The following is a 12,192-nucleotide window of genomic DNA, read 5'->3' on the forward strand; positions in this document are numbered from 1 at the left end:
TGTCGGTGGTACATCCCATGTAGGGGCTTGTTTTCCCATGATGGTTCCTCCAGCACCTCATCCTCTGTTCCCCATTGTCTGAGACATTCGCTGAGCTCTTAATGCTGTCAGGCATTTTTTACGCATTTTCTGTTCATGCCTCAAGTTTTCACTGATCTCAAAGAACGATACCACTGATGCACTCAAATAACAACTTTGGAATAACAAATTACAACTAATTTGTTAGTTGTAATTAGACTTTAAGAAAATCAAAAAGACTTTGCAAAAAAAAAAATCCTGACTTAAAGGATCATAATTCATGCATGAAAATGACAGGTCCACTCAGAGAAAAAAAGATATCGACACAAAGAGGTGATTTTTTTTAATGTTTGTATTATATTTAAAAAATCATTGTGCATGAGTAACAATATTGTAGGATAATTCCTGCCACTCCTTTTACACTATCTGTGTTTTCTAATGTATCACTCATGGATGAAAGGAGGGAAAAAGTGTGCTGGGTAATGAAGGGAGGGTTGACCAAGCATCATGTGAAAACTCACAAGGTTAGAATGATACTGGTTCCACCACAAGTGGAAGTTTTTCTGCTTAACTTCAGCTCTGAGAGGAGATGGTTTTTGTTGCACAGCATGTTTTGCCAATGCAGTAATAAATGTTTCTACTGTGAATGTTTATAAACCTCTTAATCTTTGGATTTGTAAGGTTTGAGCTGATTTTCCTTCTTTTACTTTCTTTTTATTGAACTGTATACTATACTCCTTTCTCTGTGTGAGCCACTTTTTTGAACCGCTTAATGAGATTAAACATGAATTTAATAAATTGAATTTAGAAATTAGATACAAAAGAAGTTGTAACCAATTTTACCAGCTTTTATCTGTTCAGTCCTCGCAGGTTCATTTTAGTCCAAGATTTTTATTATATTCAGGGTTTCCCCCAGAAAACTTGCTAAACCTGGTGTTTGGGGCGCAAGAGAAGTCTTTCAGCCGGCCGCCATGTTTTGAGTCAATTTTTTTTTTTAAGTTGACAGGAAATTTTAACTTGATAGTTATGCATTTTTGGAAGATTAATACCTAAACACTAACTATGAAGTCTTAAAAAAGGCAATAATTAAAAAAAACCTAAGATAAATTAATAATGCTAAGTCTGGTGGTGGCACAAGTAAAGCCTGGTGGCCCACCAGACTTATAATACACTGAGGGAAACCCTGATATTAATCAGATATTTCATTCTGTACTGCTGTTTGACAGCGACAGATACTTTTTGCAAGATGGTACAAATATGATGCCCTAAGGCTTATAAGGTTGGAAAAAAACAATACATTATGAAAATACACTGCTTTGTAAAGATAAACTGAACTCAAATCTTCAATAAACACACATCTTCCTCTAGGTGACACTCAAACTAAGTCAGTTTGTTGCACATTTCTGGCTTCATAAACTTCACTCTTAATCGTAAGCATCTTTAATTCCCCACTCCAATACCAGAAACTCATTCTATTTCTCCATCACTTGTTTAAAATCTTACATTTTTTGGACCCTTTCTCACAAGTTTATCAACTTTGTAATACATTTGCAAAATAATAATAATAAAAAAAAAAAACATAGTGAACTCCAAAATCTTGCGTCTTTCCTTCAGTTAGCATAAAACCCACAGACACGCCATCAGCAAGTATAGGAACAAATTTATTTCAATTTAAAACAGATACCTTGTCATTATGTTTCTCTCTTAGAAGGCGACAATGATCATAAGTCATGTTCATGTTTGAATGAGGATCAGGCAACAGTGGTTGAAACAAATACATGAAACAAATAAAAAAAATATGGCAAGAGTTATTGTAAATCAATAATAACCAACTGATTGAACCCTATTCAACAGAAGGGCTCTACTTCAGTGAAAAACATCCAAGCCCTCACTTTCAACACAAAAACAAACACCACATGCAGATATAATTACAGTTTCTTTAAAAATATGAACAAAAAAAAAGAAAAAAAGAGCAGATTATCTTTCAAATCAATCTTAAATACAGAATAAGATCTTTGTGTGTTCATAATTATCACTTTAGTCTCTGGTTTGTTTTACAAAGGGGAGCCCCCTCAGCCCCCGTCTCAAATGGTGGACCGTCTGATAGCGACCACAACATTGGCACTTAGAGAGAGCCTGGCTCTGGAGAGTGGGGTTGGCACACTCAGAATAATACATCATTTACATGTTGGTTTGGATATAAAATAAAACAAACAAAAAAATCACATTTTATACAAACCACTACATGATTGAAATTCAGCTTTTACTGGAGTGAGGAAACTAAATGAAGTGGTCCAAAAAAAAAAAAAAAAAAAAATAAGGGTTCAGGAATTGTTTATATTACATAAAAAAACGAGGAACAAGCTTTGGGCTGAGTGTCCAACTCTGTAAAGATGTGTAAGAGATAAGTCTGATTCCCTTAGTTTAACAGCAAGCTTACAGAAACATTGTAAAGGGCCATCTCTCTCAACTCAAGGCAATAAATAAGTAATGTAGTGTGAAAGGAGGATAATAAAACACGGTCACGATGAGTGACGGGAGACTGAACTGCATCCCTCTGCGCTGCTTGGTTATGTTGAAATAGTTACATGTCCGAAACAGAAAGGAAAACTGAGACCGCCGACTCGAGCGCGCCGACACCAGCAGCCACCTGGCCCTTCGCCACGTGTCAAGGGCTGCAGAGTCAAGTCAGCAAATTCAAGGTCGGAAACCGTCTGGGTGAGCTGCGCTCGGCAGAAAGTCGAACTAACACTACTGATAAAACACTGGGTTACGCGCACTGGCGTCCTGATCCTCTCTATATGACAGCAGTCACAGCAGCAGTCGTGAGGTTAGTGTCATTTTCAGCAGAGAAAATGGCAATGCCATACTGGTGGGCACTGTTGCATATTTTGAACCTGATTGCACTGGAAACCAGCTCCTCTGTCTTCTGCTTTAACAGAAAGATGGCTGAAGGTTTATAGACATCAGGTTCTGTAGAAGCGTTTTAATGGATTAATATATCACCCGCAGAAGCTTCATTTAGTATAAACCGGGGGCAAATCTGGACATAATGGTTAGTCTGAGAAGAACAGAGACCAAAGTGGACTTCTACGGTATTTGTGATGAATGCAAACTATTTTATGAACATTTAAATCATCAGCATCATCTTCATCATGTAAGCGTTTGCTGGCCATTTAAGCAGAAGTCCATTACTTGCTTGGGAAATTTGAGGTAGCAGGCGGTGCGCCACTAATAAGCTTCCTGCGTGAAATATGAACTGAGAACAAAACATGTGAAGCATTTCCGGTCAGAAAACTAATGCAGTGGAAAAATTAGACCAGTGTTCACTTGACCTGTTTTTTTGTTTGTTTCTTGATTTATACCATAAAACGACTATGAGTGAAAACACTTTACTTGTTCTGTTCTCAGTATACGATCAGTGCCTCCAAGCTCCATTTCCAGTATCCCCATGTAAATAACCAATGCAAATAATGCAATGATGTTTGCATAAGCCACTGCCGTTTTGATGCTAAAACAATAAAGAAAAACCCTTTAATATTGGTTTAGCTGTTAGCTTGAGACTCTGGTAACAACTAATCTGAATTTACACTAAATTAAAACATCATCTTGAAAACGATGAATAAGAAACCCAGATTTTTATTTTTATTTTTTCCAACAAATGCGCCATTCTTAGCCGATACCAGGTAACGCTGCAACCAACACTCTTCAGTGAGGACGTCATTACTGTAGGAAGAAGTTAATAGATACTATAAATGGTTAATGTTAAAACTCAGCCAGATGGAGCATAAAAAGTGTCAGAATCTTCTAAAACAGGAAATGTATTTTCTACGGCTGCCTCATCGGTGAATTGGACGTTAAAGGGCTGAATAGCAACTTGAAGTTTATAAATTCACATTTGCATACACTTTTGATATTTTCGGTGCCGTTTTACGACAATAGATGTCCAATTTGGTCTTAGTCTTGCAGTAAGCTTCACCAAGTAACTCTGATTTTTGCTAAATTAAAGTTCCTCCACTGCTTGCAAGATATCAACTTAAAGTCTCACCTCAAAAACCTTAAACTATCCTTTTAGCTGGACTTTTATCACCGCTTTGCATGTTATCAACTTCAAAACAAAATGAAGAGATTTCTCAAAATTACACACGTTATGGTGGGGAAGGAACACCGTAATTGATCTGTTCAGAAGGCAGGCAGTTGGTAAACTGCAGCACTTTACTCCCCCCAAAAAAAAAAAAAAAAAAAAAAATATTTTCATTATCATCACTATTCGACCTCCTTTAGCTGCCATAAAAGCAGAAATGCACACAGGTTAAAATATGCAACAACACCAGTATGGTCTTAATAACATCTCTTGGCTTACGAGCTACAACTCAAATACTTGGGGAAATCATGCAATACTTGTCCTGGTAGTAGTAGTAGTAGTAGTAGTAGTAGTACTAGTAGTAGGGTCCGTACTGATAAGCCCCTCAACACTCCATGATGGATTACAAGCAACACTGCGATACGGATGCAAACAGAAATGGTGGTGAGAAACCAGAGGAAATACTTAAAGAAAGCATCTTAAGTGTTGGTAAAAATGCTCTACTCGCACACATACACACACCTTACAATTGTGTTAACACTCTTCTGCCTTACTTCTTAATAGCACAGACAGCAAATAATCTCTTTCTAAACAAGTAGTAGTAGTAATAGTGGATGACTTGGTTCACTGTGGTCCTTTGCTCCACTCCCCGCTGCCGGATGCACTGTGATATAGCCCTTAATGAGGATGAAGGGTAAATCACTTGTAGAAAAGGTCGTGTACGAGACCAAAAGAATATATATATATATATATATATATATATATATATATATATATATATATATATATATATATATATATATATATATATATATATATATATATATATATATATATATCTGCACTTCACTGGCACTATTCAAAGCAAGCCTCCAAAAACTGGAAATAAAAGCAAACAAACAAAAACAAAACAAAACAAAAACATTTTATCTTTTGTTAAGTTACAAATAGCAAGCATGGACCTCAGAGGTCTTCAATCACTGATAAAAAAAGTCCACCTATTTTTGTACTGTACATTTTTCTAGGTATGTATTACAGCGCTGCATCTATAACCCAACGGGGAAAAAAATAAAAGAAAATAAGTCATTAAAAAATATGAAAAAAGAAACGTGAGGGCTCCCTAAGATATCAGAAAAAAGAAAACAAACAGCATTATAATGGATGGAAATGTAATGGCAAGTACATCTGGAAATGTCTATAAGAAATAGAAAGCGGAGATAAAGTTCTTACTATACCAGACATTCGTTTTTTTTTTTGTCGTTTTGTGATTTTTTTTTTTTTTTTTTTTTTTAAAACAGCAGTTCAGACTCAAGTTAGGCTCTGCCATGAGAAAAGGAGCCCTTTAACATGACAGAAACACGAGCAGTCAAATTATCAACACCTTCATCCTGGTCCATAAATTATATAAATAAAAAAATCTTTAATTACTCTCAAAATCATCCTTTCACCTTAACCGTGAAGATCTTTTTTTTTCTTTTTAGTTGAACCAGCCCTAGTTAGTTTTACTCTGAACACAGAGCTGTTGCAGTAGTGTGGTGTTCAGAGGCTGTCTGTTTCTCCGACTCCCTCCCCCCACGTCCCCACTTCATTTCCTCAACACCATGTGGCTCTTTGAAATCCTATTAATCAAGTGAACATAATTCATAATCACAGTATCAATACTACCATAAATTCATAGGAGAAAACTGTATGCTAAAGAAAGTCTTTTTTTTTTTCCTTTTTTGTCTTTTCAAAAACCAAAGATGGTGTACCACAGAGCACTTGTTTTGTACAGAAGAGTTTTGTGTATATGTATTTACAAATATACACAAAAATTTGCAGACTTCAGAGTATTTTACTGTGAAAGGCGCATCTTCCTACCTTTCCCCTTAATTTAAATCTCTCAACGAAACCCAACGTAAAAACAAAAAACATAAGAAGCACGTCCTGACGCCAGTGATGGCCGCGTCGCATCAGGAAGCGTGACGTCGTCGGACATGTTGCATTTCTGGCCGATTTAGCTACTCGCAGATCAACTCAATGATTGAGAGTGCAAACATTTCTAATGCGGGGTCCGAGACTAGTGTTTTGTACTGAGGGAGCGGTTTCGCACGCTGCGTCAAGTGGAAGATTGTCCCTGTAAATTCATTCAGGATACATTTTGGAGGAGGGAAGCGTGTGATTAACTTAAACTTTAAAAAAAAAAGGATACTTATGTCAAATAAGTTGCTTTTCTAAAAAATTTTGCAAAATATTTTTTTATACGCTTTCTGCTTTCATGCCCGCTTGACTCAGCCTGTGTAGTGTTAGTGTTTAAATCAGTGGAAATCTGCTAAAAAATTTTTATTCTGCAACAGATTTTCATTAACTCCGCTCCCTCTCTTCTTGTTGAAAATGGATAAATATGCATTAAATTCATAATATACATTTCTTTTTTTTCTTTGCGATTGCGATGCTCACACCTGGGGTACATTCATAGATGCGAGGCGATGACAGAATCCTCCAGTCCGTCCCTTTGTTTGGTGTGCGACCTCACATCCGGACCGCGTCGCTCTGGAGCGCGCGTCTGTGTTCAGCACCGCTGGTTCTCCGATGATGTCACCAGATAAGTCAGTCAGTGCCTTCCACACTGGCAGGAAAGGAGACAGGGTCAACACTGCGGGGCCCTAAGATTACCGTTTTTTGTTTTTTCTCCACCGAAATTCATTGGCAATAAAAACTGCCCCAAATACAAATGCCAAAGAAAAAAAAAAAAAAAAAAAAAAAAGATCCCTTCCGGTCGCCGCCGCAGAGCCCGTCTGAAAGGTTTGTATGCCAAGCTCTGACACACGGAGCAGCTTTTTAAGGGCCGAAGACTGATGCGACAAGCTGCCGAGAGAAGGAGGAGAAGGACGGAGCGGCTTTGGTGAAAGAAGGGGACACGATTCAAGGTGGGATTACCTGGAAATACACACCGTACTGGACAGGAAAAAAATAAAAATTAAAAAAAGCAACAGTTCTGTTGGTGTGTGAATGAGTGTGTGAGAGCCGGAGTGCTGCGCTGTGCGATGCGTGTGGGGTTTGACGGCACGTTCCCGAAGAGGGGTGCGCTTTGTGCAATGGGTGAGGGGGGAGAAGTGCGTGGTGAGCACCGTCCCCGCCCCTCTCACACCAGGTTGTACTCTTTCAGGTTGAGCTGTAGGATGGTGTCCTTGACGGCCGCAAACACAAAGCGGATGTTCTCAGTGTCCGTGGCACAGGTGAAGTGGGAGTAGATGATCTTGTCGCTGTCTGGGTTCAAGTCCACAAACATTTTGAGGATGAACTCCCGTGCCGCCTGGGCGTCTCTCTGGGGACCTGGAAGTGGAGGGACGGGGTAACGTGAATGTTTTTGTTTTCATGAACACACAAGGTGACAGAAAGCCCTATTTTTGATCAAATCGGGGTGTGAAGTGGAGAGAAATTTATGTTTTTTTTTTTTTTTATTGCAGTTGTAAACAATGTCCATCCACCATGTCTAAGAGGAATCGTCAAATGTAGAGACGGAGCCAACTGGCGATTCGTTTACACTTTACCCGAGATGGACACAAAAAACTAGCAATAGTATTTTAGCAGCTAGTTAGTAGCAGCTGCAACCACTTCAAGGTGACTAAAATGATTGCCTGATAGAAAAGTCCCTAGATTAAATAGCCCTTCCACAACAAAATTTAAGACCTCTGATTAATGTATTTAAGGCCAACTTACTTTTTTTTTTTTTAATAAATGTAAGACTTTTAATGATGCAAAGACAAGCTAGAAGACGTTCCATCTTACCATGTAATGGCCTCAAAACATGTTTTGGTGTAATTGGACTAAATTTGAACATTATGGCCTACAGGAAATGCTATTTGTGGAAGAATTTCAACACTGCCTTGAACCACCTTAAACACGGTGGTGAGGTACTGAGGGGAAGCTTTTCTGCAGGAGGGAGAAAGAAACTGATCACAGTTGGATGGAAGGAGTCAAGTTCAGGTTAGATCTTTGCCAATTTGTAGAAAACCCACACAGGTTTGTTAGAGCACTGAACAATTTATAGAAATGTGTTTGTAAAGCTTTACTGCTCACAATTAAAAGCTTTTCAATGCAAAATCTGCATTAAAAAAAGGCCCCTTATTACTGAAGGCTTTGGTGAATAGCACACGCCTCCAAATTGCACCAAGACTCATTTAACACATAATCTGTGGCATTTTATAAATCGAAACCTAACAGGATTTAAAGGTTCAGTACGACTGGCTCACTGTGACTTGGAAATGGCACAGAGGATCATTTTGGATACCGGGAACTTCAGGAAAAACTTATTTGAGAAAAATCAGCATCGAAGCATTAACGTTTCCATCTCACTGACGGTGGTTTTCCATATTTGCGAGGTCGTTAAAACCGTTGTTCGGTCTAAATCTTGCACGCAGGATGACACTTTTGTCGTTAGTTTGGTCTGAAATATTAACGCACCGTCAAATTCTGGGAAGTAGTCCACCAAGTGCGAATAAGAAATCTTCTCCTCTAGTAGGTCCTTCTTGTTGAGGAAGAGGATGACTGAAGAGTTTTGAAACCACGGGTAGGTGATGATCGTCCTGAACAGAGCCTTGCTCTCCTCCATGCGGTTCTGATACGGAAAGAAAAAGGGATCAAAAGACTCAAAACCGTCACAACTTTTACGAGAAAAAATAAACAGAAAACTCCACGCGGCCGAGCAATGACGACTTTAAAAGCATTCAAAGTTTGATCTGCAGTTTCAGTTCAGAAAGGCTAACAAAAGCAACCAGTTTATTCTTCCTCGCTCACCTCGTTGTCGGACTCCACCAGGACCTGGTCGTACTCACTCAGCGCCACGAGAAACATGATGGAGGTGACATTCTCAAAGCAGTGAATCCACTTCCTCCGCTCTGACCTCTGACCCCCGACATCCACCATCCTGACGGCAAGATGATGAGGAGGGAGGACACGTCAGAGAAATTTGTCGCAATTGGAGCCTCGTGGGGCTCAAATGTAATCGTGTTTATTTTTAAGACTTTAGGCTGAGAGTGCTCAGGCAAATCAGAAGAAATCGGTTTTGAATCCATCACAGTGCATTTGGTGCTATGCCAGGATATAAAAACACCAAATCAACAGATAGACAGATCAATCGTTCTTTCTAGTCGTAATGAGGCCTGGGGTATCTGTAATTGATCGACTGATTTTGGCTTTTCCATTTAATGACATATTAATTGCTTTTGACTTTCTCTAGATGTTTGGCTGATGTTCTTTCTCCCCCATAATAAATATAAAATCAGATGGGGACAAAAATGGTTCGTTTTCCCTTCATATTCTCTTGGCAGTATTTTCAGCGTTTAACTTAAATAAAATGCACGCCTCATCCAAAAAAAAAAAACAAAACAAAAAAAAACATTTTTTACTCCGTCGCATTTTTATTCTCTTTACAGTGATGTAGACAAATGCACCTGATGGATCCCAAACCTTGACAAAATGTTATCAAATATAAACAATCTTACCCTAATCAGTGCTTAAATGTAATGCAGATTTCCTTACAGATCTGCACCCAAAAAGTATGAATGTAACTGAGAAAATACGCCAACAATTTCCAGTCTGCGTTAAAGGAATGCCGTTCATTTCACAAAAATTTAATCTCACAGCTGTGTTTCAAATGATCACTGAGTGAAAACACGGTGTTGCTTTGAGGTAAAACTGCACTACTCCGTCCGCGGGGAAATCAAAACGCTTCACATTTCAATATCATACAAGTATAATAATATGAATAAGTACAAATAATGTGGCAACTTGGGGAAAAAAGCAAGTGACCTCTAGACTCAACGACTGGCTTGGTGGCAGCAACTAACATCAAACGTTTGCAGTAACTGGCAATACGTATTTATTTATTTTTATTTTTTTTACAGGCTCTGCCTTTGACCTTTCAAACAAACCGTCTGTCTACATCTGGCAGGGCAGATCTGCTCTGCAAAGCAGATATCTAGCGCAGGCATCTTAAGTGTGTTGACTTTATTAAACATGTGCTTGCATGACCTTCAACCATTTAGATTACTTGCATATTGGTGCATGTGTGTCTGCGTGACTCACAGGCAATAAGTATTTCATGCGGCTGCGGAAAAATACCAGTCAGATGAATATCTAAACTGTGAGTCCAAGCCCTTCATTTTGGTTCTTAAAGTTTCTTTTTAGCCATTTATTGATGTAATTTCTATTGTTGTGAGGTAAGTGTATTTATTAAGGTTATGTTTGATCTAAAATCTTTTTAGAGGACAAAAAAATAAATAAATCTGGAAGGACGCTACTACTTTTCAGGGGATTGCATACCAACTCTTTCGTATCCTTATTTAGTTCATCAAAATGCAGCTTAATCACTGAAACACAGCTCGACGTTTCATAGTGTTATTTTGGTTTCTTAAAATGAGCGACAATCCTTCAGATCCGTACACTGGAGGTAAATCTTATATGAAAATCTTATATGTACTTGGGAATTTGAGCATCAAGGTGATTCGGTTTCTGACGAGGTTTGTCAACTTTTCCCACAACGACAATCGTCAAGTTTCAGAACATGCATGGAAATGAAAAGTGAGAGAGCAAAAGATGTGGCATGAGGAGCCGAAAAGTGGGACACGGGAAGGATGGAGGACAGACAGAGGACAGGGAGAGTTAATAGTCTGGTGAAAGACAGAGGGAGCCAGAGGTGTGAAGGAAAAGTTGATGTCGAGAACATGCAGGAAAGCGAATGGCTGATCACTGCCATGCACACAGAAAACATGAGGTTTTTTTTTATAGGTTTCCCAATGCCTCCCCTAGACAGTGTCACCCACTGCTCATTTTAATAAGCCCTACTTTGTAAAAAAAACAGAAAAAAACAACAAAATAAAGATCCTGTCGGATCCTTCAGGAAACGCTAATGCAGAAAAAAAAATGCCTGCATCGCAATTAAACGTTTCCCTTTGTGAATCTGCGCTCCTCCTGATTCACAGGTGCATCGGCGCCCTCTGGTGGTGGCCCAGTCCACTGTGGTCCACAGAGACCCAGGGCCAATATAGGCCCTGCAGGACCTGCTGCCCAAAATAACATTCCTCCACAGCAGAGAGGACGACCTCGTTTCTTATGATGGCCGGGGAGGAAAGGAGGAGGAAAAAAAAAAAATGAGAGAGAGAGAGAAAGAGGAGGCGACCCATTTAGAAAGACCGGGCGGCAGAATGTAGGACTCTGTGTTCATTCTCTGTTGTGTTTTATGTGCACTGTAGGATTCTTCTTGGTGGCAGCAGGTGACACTAAATTAGCAAGGACTTCACTTTCATGATCGCATGGAAGCAGTTAGAAAAGCACGGGATAGGAGTGGGACATAGACAAAGTGTTTTTTCATTAATGGAGATGGATGAAAGATGTTTTTAAAGGCCCAACGGGAAAAGAAAATCAAATGATTATATGGACATGATGGAGAAAAAAAAAACCCACTTGAGGTTGGGCCTCTTTCTACCTGAAAATGATGCTTTGCAAGTCGAAGGGGTACTCTATGATTCCTGTAGTGGGGATGCGCACTCTGAGTACATCCTGCTGAGTGGGAAGGTAGTTGGGATCGGCAATACGATCCAGATCCGAAAGATAACTACGAGAAGGCCAATCAGGAAACGGGGGAGGAAAGAAAAAAAAAAAAAAAAAACAAAGAGGGAGGGAAAAAAAAAAAGACCGACAGGAAAACAGTTACATAAAGCGTGACAGACAATTATCGCAAACCGCTACAATTCCAGGAAAGCGCTGATCAGTCCTGTAGAAAAGGCTTCACAGGAAAAAAAAAAAAGACCACATCACAGAAACAAAGGGGTGTTAGTCTGTGCCACTCCTCCAGCAGTACTCTTTCCAGAAACTAAGAATATGGCCAAAGTTCAGTAGCAGCAGCAGCTTTTTAAAGTGAAAACAAAATCTGGAGTCAAGTCACTGATGGGTTCTGGCTCAGACGGTGAGATGGTGTCAGTGACTGCAGCAGCATTTGGGCCACATAAAGAGGGACTGGGCATGTATGGAGACAAGATTCATACAGGAAATGTGTCATTTTGATGTCAATTTATGAGTTTTTTTTTTTTTTTTTTAATTGCACTTCA

The 12,192-nt window shown here is 39.1% G+C and overlaps 1 protein-coding gene across 2 annotated transcripts in view; it reads right to left on the reverse strand.

Annotated features, from left to right (window-relative positions):
* Window positions 1–1,661: 1,661 nt before the first annotated feature.
* The window catches only part of gna11b (guanine nucleotide binding protein (G protein), alpha 11b (Gq class)), a 35,851-nt gene continuing 25,320 nt past the window's right edge, over window positions 1,662–12,192 (reverse strand). For both annotated transcript variants that reach the window (XM_014995502.2, XM_014995503.2), the window contains 4 exons: window positions 11,571–11,699; window positions 8,882–9,011; window positions 8,549–8,702; window positions 1,662–7,417 (listed from right to left, as the gene is read on the reverse strand). In XM_014995502.2, the coding sequence (XP_014850988.1) occupies window positions 7,227–7,417; window positions 8,549–8,702; window positions 8,882–9,011; window positions 11,571–11,699 (604 nt within the window). In that variant the 3' untranslated portion in view covers window positions 1,662–7,226. The remainder of the gene's footprint in view (window positions 7,418–8,548; window positions 8,703–8,881; window positions 9,012–11,570; window positions 11,700–12,192) is intronic.

Source organism: Poecilia mexicana, unplaced genomic scaffold (assembly GCF_051168715.1).
Source record: "Poecilia mexicana isolate PSO_F unplaced genomic scaffold, ASM5116871v1 scaffold_22, whole genome shotgun sequence".
In the NCBI taxonomy this organism is placed as follows: Eukaryota; Metazoa; Chordata; class Actinopteri; order Cyprinodontiformes; family Poeciliidae; genus Poecilia; species Poecilia mexicana.